The sequence below is a fragment of the Electrona antarctica genome, assembly GCF_951216825.1.
Source record: "Electrona antarctica genome assembly, chromosome: 12".
Taxonomy (NCBI): domain Eukaryota; kingdom Metazoa; phylum Chordata; class Actinopteri; order Myctophiformes; family Myctophidae; genus Electrona; species Electrona antarctica.
Window position 1 is genome coordinate 19,855,795 of NC_136793.1, and position 10,243 is coordinate 19,866,037.

At 41.4% G+C, this 10,243-nt stretch overlaps 1 protein-coding gene across 1 annotated transcript in view; it reads left to right on the plus strand.

The window, feature by feature from the left end:
- The first annotated feature begins 1,161 nt into the window (after nt 1–1,161).
- ppil2 (peptidylprolyl isomerase (cyclophilin)-like 2) overlaps nt 1,162–10,243 on the plus strand; it is a 31,564-nt gene continuing 22,482 nt past the window's right edge. The window contains exons 1-12 of the mRNA XM_079515605.1: nt 1,162–1,355; nt 3,379–3,428; nt 3,544–3,589; nt 3,742–3,804; nt 4,277–4,328; nt 4,914–4,965; nt 5,740–5,831; nt 5,967–6,056; nt 6,187–6,262; nt 6,561–6,721; nt 9,379–9,454; nt 9,590–9,696. Of these exons, the coding sequence (XP_079371731.1) occupies nt 1,324–1,355; nt 3,379–3,428; nt 3,544–3,589; nt 3,742–3,804; nt 4,277–4,328; nt 4,914–4,965; nt 5,740–5,831; nt 5,967–6,056; nt 6,187–6,262; nt 6,561–6,721; nt 9,379–9,454; nt 9,590–9,696 (897 nt within the window). The 5' untranslated portion in view covers nt 1,162–1,323. The remainder of the gene's footprint in view (nt 1,356–3,378; nt 3,429–3,543; nt 3,590–3,741; nt 3,805–4,276; nt 4,329–4,913; nt 4,966–5,739; nt 5,832–5,966; nt 6,057–6,186; nt 6,263–6,560; nt 6,722–9,378; nt 9,455–9,589; nt 9,697–10,243) is intronic.

The following is a 10,243-nucleotide window of genomic DNA, read 5'->3' on the forward strand; positions in this document are numbered from 1 at the left end:
CTTTTTCAAGTTCATATTACAGTATGTATGATGCTATGATGGGAGGGAGGGAACCCTCCCCGCGTGGCTTCCCTCCCCAAACACGGGCCAGTTGTGTTCACAGGCGCTCTACAAAGCCGGATGTACCATGGTGGATTTGAACCCACAACTTCTGTGGTGGTGGGCAGGGACTTTACCACTGCACCAGCAACACCACCCAAGCTCTGGATAGAGTGAGTGTCCCCTCATCTCATTCAGCTCTTTAGTAAACAGACAGAAATTGGAAGTGATGACACAAAGAAATGAGCAGACAAAATTGGAACTGGAACACCTTAAAATTGAAGCTGGTATTAAAGTTGGCACTCTCTCCTGATTGGGTAAAATTAGCAACCCACCTCAAATGTATTTTCTGTTTATAGGGAATCCCTGTTTACTAAACATCAGTAGAGCTTTCACATAATTTGTTTCAAGTATTGTTTTAAAATATAACATACACATGATACACTTACATTTTAATGAACACTGAGAATTGTACAGTGTACTGTGTACACTGTTAACTTGCATGTCCTAACCTTGCGTCATACACTGCTGTGGCCTATTCACAGCCTCCCAGCCACTTTGACTTTGACCTCTGGCTGTCCATGGCTGACCTAGCCTGGCTAATAAGCCAGACTCAAATCACACTATCGTGTCCGCCCGCCGGCTGATTCGGTCTGGCTTATTAGCCAGACCGAAATGTGGAACGCCCTACCAACAGTCATTAAGACATGCGAATCCCTTGACTCCTTCAAAACCGCTCTCAAAGGGCACCTACGGATGGCTGTAATTTGAAACTGGCCCCGTAAAATCTGAATCCCACCCACCGCCCGCCCCCCCTCACTGTATATGTTTCTTTTCCCTTTTTACCTCCATTATGATGAATTCCTGTTCTGTTCTTTGTGTCTATTTGTACGTCTCTAAATGTTTTGATGAATTTAACATGGTGGACCCTGTTGGAAACAAGTGTAATGCTTAATTGGGTCGTCCACTCACAGTTAACAGCCTTTGTATTGAGTTTGTGCTCGAAATGTACTGTAATTCTGCAAACTGTTAATAAATATTTCAATCAATCAATCAAAAAGCATCATAGAGATTGTTTTATATCCTGTAGACAGTAGAGGGCAGCATTACGGATTTCTAGGGTATAGTCTGGAGCTAAAGAGGTGGAAGAAGAAGAGTAGACGAGATGTTACCGGAAGAAGCGCCCTGAAAACAAACGCAGAGCTTTCTAGCATTATTGTTTTGCTATTTAGTTACAGAAAAAACATTATTAGTTCTATTTACAAACATTAAACAACCGCAACAATGGGGAAGCGTCAACACCAGAAAGATAAAATGTAAGTAAAAGTTCGCCTTGACATTTCCAAAGAACAGGTTCACGTTAAATCCTTCCTACGTTAGTAACTTTAACGGGTAAATGTATTTTTACGCCATCGTGTCTGTTTTACCCCTCACTCTCAATTAATTTGATACCATTTATGTCTTATCGACCTTTATTTGCTGTTGTATTTTCAGTTAAAACAAGCTAAAACAAAGTACATCTGATTTACATAGTAGCCTTCCTTGTATTCTAGACTATCATCATTAGATGTATTTTTATCGAGTCTGTCAGTCTGACTTTTACTTTCGTATCTATGCAAATCGATAAAATAGATCTATGATCGCCATCTATTCAAGGCTAGCATAAGATTTAGACTCTCGTAGATGTATTTGATCGGCCACTGGCCATGACAATATTCCCTCCAAATTTCTCAGAGACTCAGCCATCTCTATAGCTCCAATCATCACCCACATATTCTATGAACAGGTTGAAAAGTATCTTGCCACAAAACAAATCTATGTACGAATTCCAGAATTCATGGCTTCAGAACATCCCACTCCACTGACACATGCCTCCTCTATTTGAGCGACCACATCAAACATGAGGTGGATGCTGGCAAATACTGCGGCATGGTCATGCTGGACCTCCAAAAGGCTTTTGACACCGTGACCCACTCCATACTCAACTGGACAAGCTAAAAGCAATTGGTTTTGATAGCATATCAGTGAGCTGGATGCAATCCTACCTGGAGGGGAGAACACTGTCTGGGAGAACACTGTCTCCCCTCCCAGTGAGCTGTGGCGTTCCACAAGGAAGCATACTAGGACCAATACTGTTCCTAATATATGTAAACTATATGACATCAGCTTGTGACTGCAACTTGTTCCTGTTCGATGACTCTGCTCTGCTTGTCTCAGACAGGAACAAACTGCAGGTTGAAAAGGCCCTCAGCTCTGAACTTGGTAGAATCTGCACCTGGCTCGCTGATAACAAACTATCTTTACACCTAACTGAATCCATTCTCTTTGGATCAAATAGTAATCTCAGCAAGGCAGATGGCTTCTACGAGTCTTTGAGTGGGTGACAATATTATCACACGAAAAGATGAAATTGCAATGGGTCTGGAACACAAGATTTGCTACACCACCAAGATACCCATGTACCTGTCTAAATACCTTAATGTCTACAAAGTTCACACCCACAACACGAGAGGGAGTTCAACAAACCATGTGCAACCCAGATTCGGCACAAACAAGGAACTACATTTATTTCGCTCCTATGCCACCAAAATGTGGAACGCCCTACCAACAGCCATTAAGACATGCAAATCCATTGACTCCTTCAAAACCACTCTCAAAGGGCACCTACGGACGGCTGCAATTCGAAACTGGCCCCGGTAAAATATGGATACCCCCCCACCCCTTTCCCCCTCACTGTATATGTTTCTTTTCCCTTTTTACCTCCTTACATGATTTCCTGTTTTTTGAGTGGTGCAACCACTCCTATAGACAGCTATGTTTGTCCCTGCCTGGGTCCCTGGGTCCCTGGCTGGGTCTGTCTGAGCACGAAATAGCTTGTTGTGCTTTTGTGCTTTCATGTGAAATTTACCCATTCTGCAAACTGTTAATAAATCAATCAATCGATTCTGACATTTTCAATCTCAGAATCGATAAAATACATCTACGAGAGTCTAAATCTTAGGCTAATTCAAGGCTTGCTTTACTGTTTTAAAATCAAAGCAATGCATGTAGTTTTCCTCCTAAAATCCCGAGGAAAATAGGGTGCTGTATTTCCTTTATTTTATTTTATTTTATTTAGATTGCGCTGAGTGTAGCTACCCTGAGTGTAGCTACCCTGAGTGTAGCTACCCTGAGTGTAGCTCTGGTCTATAGCGTTGGAAGATTAAACTAATTAAGTAGCCTATTTGGTCCCTTATTGGATGTGTAACTCTGAGAGGGTACAACATTGTCCCCTCTCAGAGTTAAATGAACACTAATCAAGGAGCCTTACTGTGTACTGATGTATGTCATCTCTTGTAGGTACATCACCTGCGCGGAGTACACCGCATTCTATGGAGGGAAACGATCAGGTATAGTTTGTTTCAACCAAAACATTCACTCAATCACTTACACTACTTTCTCTAATAAGACGATGTTTATGAACATGTGCCAGACATTTATCCCTATTGTCTTTCACTATTTCAGACATCCCACAGTCAGATTTCAGACGGCTTCCATTTGACCACTGCAGGTAAAGGCGTGATGTTAAGTGATTGCCATCACAGTGGAACGCTATCTGCAGGCCAGGGTTACAGTAATACATTGCTACCATCATGCATTTTGCAAGAATGCTGCTGATAGAATATTCTTTGGTGAGTTAAAGTCTGCCCTTACATATTTCAGCTTGTCGCTGCAGCCATTTGAGTATCCTATGTGTACTGAAGAGGGAGTCGTCTTTGATCTGCTGTGAGTATCTGAGTAATGTGTTGCTCACTGACAACACTGACTATTGTCTCAAATCTCCACTTTTTCTTTGTTTGAACTGATGCATCCGAAAATAATTGTCTTGTCTCAACTTCATGTGACAGCAAGGGAACCCCATCAGAAATGTTGATTCAGCATATGATTGCGATTATTTTTGTCATAACTCACGTTCTGTAATGTATCAAAGATTCACATTATTTCTGTCCACTTAGACCAAGCTAATCGTTGATTCATCAATCAACGATCAAACCCTTCGATCAAAGTAATTCGAAGGGGACAGATCTAAAACCACAGGATAAAAGTATCAAGCAGTGGAACACTGACTCTGAATATTTGATTTCGTATTTGTATTTTTAAATTTCTTTATTGAAGAACATACAGCAATGTATTGTGGATACTTGGGGGACATTTCAGTCTACAACAAATGCATTGTATCTTGTATCCTCTGTTTCAGGAGCATTGTTCCATGGATCAAGAGGTATTGCACCAATCCCATCTCTGGAGAGGTATGGAAACATCAAGATCCCAGAGAACCCGACATAGACCACTTCTTATATACAGGCTTGAATTCTCTTGGTTTTGTGTTGGCCGTCTTGGTAAAAGGGTGGCTTTCAAAATGTCTCTTTCTCTGCTATTTGTCACTAAAACACTTAAGTAAAAAATCACACTTGTGTGATGTGAGCGGCACTCTTATCCTCATACATCATCATACATCATTCCGTGCTCAGCCAATCAAATCATCACTATGGGGTTCACACAGACACACAAAGCTGGGCAGCGCCCCTCAAATGCTAAAATGCTTCTGTGATCTCAAAAGGAATTAGTAGTTCTATTTGACAGTTAAAGAAAGGTGAAATGCACAAAAGTGGGTGCTAAACAGTTAATTGAATGAAAAACAAGTGACTACAATATCAACAGTGAACAGGTGAATGTGAATTAAATACATCTCTTGAAACTCCAGCACTGTTTTATTTTAATGCCCTGAAAGGAAAGTAATTAATTTATATTCCCAAGTGCCCCTTTTAAAACAGTTGCTGTTGCACATGTGTTCAACACCTTTTCTATGGTTGTGTATTTTTCATTTCCCACAGAAGCTTGAAGCAAAGTCTCTAATTAAGCTCAACATCGCCAAGAACAGTGATGGTAAGTAAGTGGTCATTTGTGTTTAATTCACTACATTTACCATTTAAAAACTTAAAAGAATCTGCATCATTTCAGATTGTAGCATTGGCTATTAAATAATAGCAGATATATATAACAAGCTCACAGCTTGTACACCTGTAGCCTCTGTACCCGGTGTTATATTTTCGTTCGCATTCGGCTCAAGTATATCTGCTATTGGAACATTTTTGAAAAATCTTGAAAGTGTGAGAACTGAGAACTACTGATTTAGGGGACGGTCACACCAAAGTTTAATTCTTCTTATGAGGGTAGATTCTGACACTGCTTTTCAATGGGAAGGGAGCGTTTTTACTTTACTTTATTGGTTTATTTGGACGGGAGTATATTAATGAACATTACATAAAAATGTTGCGTAATTACACCGGATTTAGCAGAGATGCTTCAGAAATCCGCAAATGGCAAGAAACCACTCCATTCCCATTGAAAAGAATTGGCAGAATCCACCCTCATAGGTAGAATTAAACTTCGGTGTGACCGTGCCCTTGTGTCTTAGGTCTTATTGGGTTAAAAAGTTCAAATCATGTGGATCTCGGGATGCACCTGGGAACCGTGTGGCTCTAATGTCGATCTCATATTTCACATTTAACAGCCTTGTTGAAATATGCTATAAAAATATACTTGCTTTGCATTGCCTCATTTATGCCTCCTGCAGTGCCACACCATGAAAATATTGGTTATGTATATGGATTTTGTGCCCTTACATGTCTTACGTACTTGATGTTTTACTTTTTCTAGGCAAATATCATTGCCCAGTTCTGTACAATGTCTTCACAAACAATTCCCATATTGTTTGTAACAAGGTCACTGGCAATGTGTTTTCTAACGAGGTTGGTGAACTCATGGCACTTTCACAACACAAATCTGCACACTCCTTTTACATTACAGATGCAGTTCAAGGTTTTAATTCTGATATTCATGCACACACAGACAACCTTAGTTACTGTGCATCTGCTTGTCCTCAGGCTGTTGAGCAACTCAATATTAAGACCAAGAGTTACAAAGACCTTCTGACTGATGAACCATTCACCAGACAGGACATCATAGTGCTACAGGTGGGTTCTTGTGGTGTTTGCCTGCAACTTGAACCTGTATTACTGTGAGAAGCATGATCTCAGTAATTGATTTGGAAAATGCTTTAAAGTCTGATGGATAACTTGGGTTTGTTTCTTGGCTTCTCTACAGGATCCCACAAACCTGGACAAGTTCAATGTCTCCAACTTCTTTCATGTTAAAAACAACCTCAAAGTGTTAGATCCAGGTATGCATGCCCCTGTCTCAATAGCGGTGGATATCATGTACATGGCTGTAATCACCCCTAGTGTGAATTTGGTAATTTGAGAATTGCTTTTTTAAGGAATGTTGATTAGTCCATGCCCAACCTTTCTCAATGGCAGATGCCTGTGGTAAAAGCATGAGTTTTACACGAAAAATACAGCTAAGGCCGTTTTTAGCCCAAGTAACTACTAGGGTATTGTGTGGTCTCCATCAGCCTTTCATTTAATTGAAAGACTGCTACTATTATTATTATTACATTTTTTCCTCCTGGCATGGTGCAGATGAGGAAAAAGCAAAGCTGGATCCAGCATACCACCTGAGGACCACCAATATGGAGACAAAGGAGACGCTTGCCGAGCTATACAAGGACTACAAGGGAGACAAGCTCTTGGCCTCGACCATGAAAGAACCGGAGGCCAAAAAGACAGACAAGCTTAATGCTGTAAGACCATTTACAATTTTACATAATTTGAGGGTCTGGGAGTGCAATACTTAAACTGTCTACATGAGGGAGCCACACGAGGGACTGTACACTCTGGCACTAGTCTAGAAGTGTCCTCAGAAGGTGAAATGAACATGGTCCTCTGTCAGGTGTCGAAGTAATTCACTCAGAAAGGTATCTGGCGAGGCGGTGAGTGACACGGTGAAGTGCTGTAAAAATATACTAGGATACGAGGGCAGGTGGACATATTGATTTATTTAAGAAGTCTGGTTGGGTTAAAACATTCATCCTCGCACCCCCCCCCCAATCCATCCCCATCATGAGTGCAACTGGGGGACAGACATGCATGTTTCATGAAACTTTTACTGCAAGCACTCCAGTTTTCATTATGCTTATTCTGTAGTCTATACATATAAAGGTAGCCAAACTGATATTGTTAAAATGTTCTTGTGAAATGCTCTATTGGCAATAGCAATGATTGCTATCACAATTTCGAGTTATTTAGCACATAGTTCAGAAAAAGAAAAATCCCCAGTGTCTGTCAACTGGCCTCTGTCAGGATTCTGTGGTGTACAGTACACACATCCATATAGTATGTGCACAGGTACCAGAGTCAAAGCTGGAGTCAGTAATCCAAAAGTACAGCTGGTGCCAGAGTCAATGCAAGTGTCCGCAGACAGTGCCAGATTCAAAACGGGAGTCAGTAATCCAAAAGAACAGATGATGCAAGTGTCAAAACTGCAGTCGGTAATCCAAAGGTACAGACGGTGCCAGAGTCAAAGTAGGAGTCAGCAATCCACAAGAACGGACCCTGCCAGATTGTCAAAACAGCAGTCGGTAATCCTAATGGAACAGAACAGACAGTGCATGTGTTAATGGAGGTCAAGCTTGGTTGTGTAGCCTATGTGCTGAGGGGAATGAGTCTGGCTGACTGCTCCTCGTCCCCGCCGGCTCATATTGTAGATGGGATGGGAGGGGTTCTTCAGGATAGCGTCCAGTTCAATCCCAGGTACATAGTTGGCTACCTCACCGGCTTGTTCCATTTGTTGACATCCTTGTGTTGATTACATTTTAGCACATTCAGGCCTACTAACGGGCTATATATATAAAAAATCACACCCGTGTGAACTGAGTGGTGTAAGGTCTTATATAGCCTGATCAGCTGTGGTCTGACGTAATGTCTGACGTAATGAAATCGCACCCGGGTGAACTGGGTGACCGTAGCAACCATGCTCATTTTTTTACGCACAGACAGACAGACAGACAGACTAACAAAGCCAGTTGTAGGAGTGGTTTACACCACTCAAAAAGTATATGCACCAATATTAAACGCTGACTTCGCTTATTGGATGATGGGGTCGAATCAGTTTTTCATTACTCCATTGCTTTTCCTCTGGTTATCAACTCTCCTTTGATGTTGTACCAATGTCTCTTTTCATGTAATGCTTCTCCTTAAATGCTCTTTGCCTTTTGAGACTCCCAGACATCACAGCTGAGTTAACGCTCGCGAGAACAGGGAATATAGGTCAGACGGAGCACACAAGGTGAATTCTGCGCTTTCATTCAGCGTTTAGCACCACAAGTAGAGCAGAAAAATACATCATTACTACTCAAGAATGTCTGTGGAGAAGGCTGAAGGTTTTTCCAGCTCATTTATCCCATCCTCTTGCATCTAGCCAAGATTTATTTCTCTTTACTTGACCGACGTAATGTATTACCATACATGCTCCTAATCACACTTAACTATTCAGCTGGTCAGTGCTTACTGCAACCACTTGATACAAGGGGTGAGACCAATTTCATAGAGCATCAAGCAAACACAATCAATCTGCCATATCGGTATCTGCATTAATAATGCAGTCTGAAAAAGCCTTTTGTGATTATCAAGGATGCAGATTCAATGAGTGGCGTTCAAAGGTGTCGACAGAAATACAGCATTTACATTGTTTGAATGTACATTTGTCTATGTTAGAGTCCTGTTTTGACTTTGACATCTGTTCTTTTGGATGGCTCATCATTGCTGACTCATGCTTTGACTCTGGCACTGTCTGTACTTTTCGATTACTGATGCCAATTTTGATTCTGGCATCATCTGTTGACAGGACACCACTACCACTGTATATTAGATCAGGACACCACTACCACTGTATATTAGATCAGGACACCACTACCACTGTATATTAGATCAGGACACCACTACCACTGTATATTAGATCTGTTGACAGGACACCACTACCACTGTATATTAGATCTTTGCTAGATTGGAACCGTGGAACATGCAGTATAAGGCACACGCTAAAGGTTTGAATGTGCATCAGTAGGAATGGCCTAAATGAGAAGACTTTTTAAAAGTCTGCATCTTTTGTCTGCATATTTTAGCCTGGCGCTCGAGTGACACAGTGGTAAAGTACCTGCCCACCACCGCAGAGTCTAGAGGTTTGAACCCACCGCGGTGCATCCTCGGTGTCTAGCGAAGCTGGGCGAGGAGGGTGATATTTGTCCCTGCACATAGTCCTACGAGCTGGGCCTGGGGCGGCACCTGTCAGCAAGGAGTGCTGGGCCCTTAGTGGGGTAGCATGATTTGTTTACTTGTGTTTTTGTGTGTGTGATTGTGATATATGTAATGTGTATTTATTATTATTTTTAATTCCTCACAGGCTCACTACTCCACAGGCAGAGTTTCAGCCTCTTTCACGTCCACAGCGATGACTCCTGCCACCACACATGTAGCAGGTAGGTTAAATGAAACATACCCGGAATGGCCAGAGTAGATGACATAATTACTGTCTGTTTCACTTGGTACACACTCTTTGTTATTAAGGACCGTCTGTCAAGGGGCCTCTGATGAGACTTGGTTGATCTTTACAGATGCCATCGCGGATGACACTGTTCGCTACCAGTACGTGAAAAAGAAGGGTTATGTCCGCCTACACACAAACAAAGGAGACATCAATCTTGAGTTACATTGTGATAAGGTAATCGCAGAAACACACACGCCTGCAGTTTCTATTAGCTTGGATTCCCCATCGATGATGTCACTGGTGGACGGGTTGAACTGCCCACAGCCCTCCTATGAGACGGAGTAGAAAGAAATGGTGGCATTTTATCATGATTATTAGTGAGGACCAATTATATGAACATAGGTTGAAAAGTGGTGAAGTGGTCCTTTAACTGGTGGACAAAAAAAAGTCCCTTTTGAATTACATTTGTGAGATTTCATTAAGACTTTCAATTTCTGCTCTTTCCAAGTTCTTGAACCAAGATCAACTGATTGTTAAAGGGCTGCTGCACTAAAGGCCCAGAAATCTGAATTTATAGAAAATATTGAATGTGTATTTTAGATTAATAATCCATTTGAAACATTTAGATTTAGCTAACTATGGATGGATCATGCATCAGTTCTTTCTTCAAATAAGAAGATGCAAGAAGTAACCTTTATACAGATTAAATAGACCTTGTTGTGTTTGTATGCTCTCTCTCTCTCTCTCTCTCTCTCTCTCTCTCTCTCTCACACACACTCTC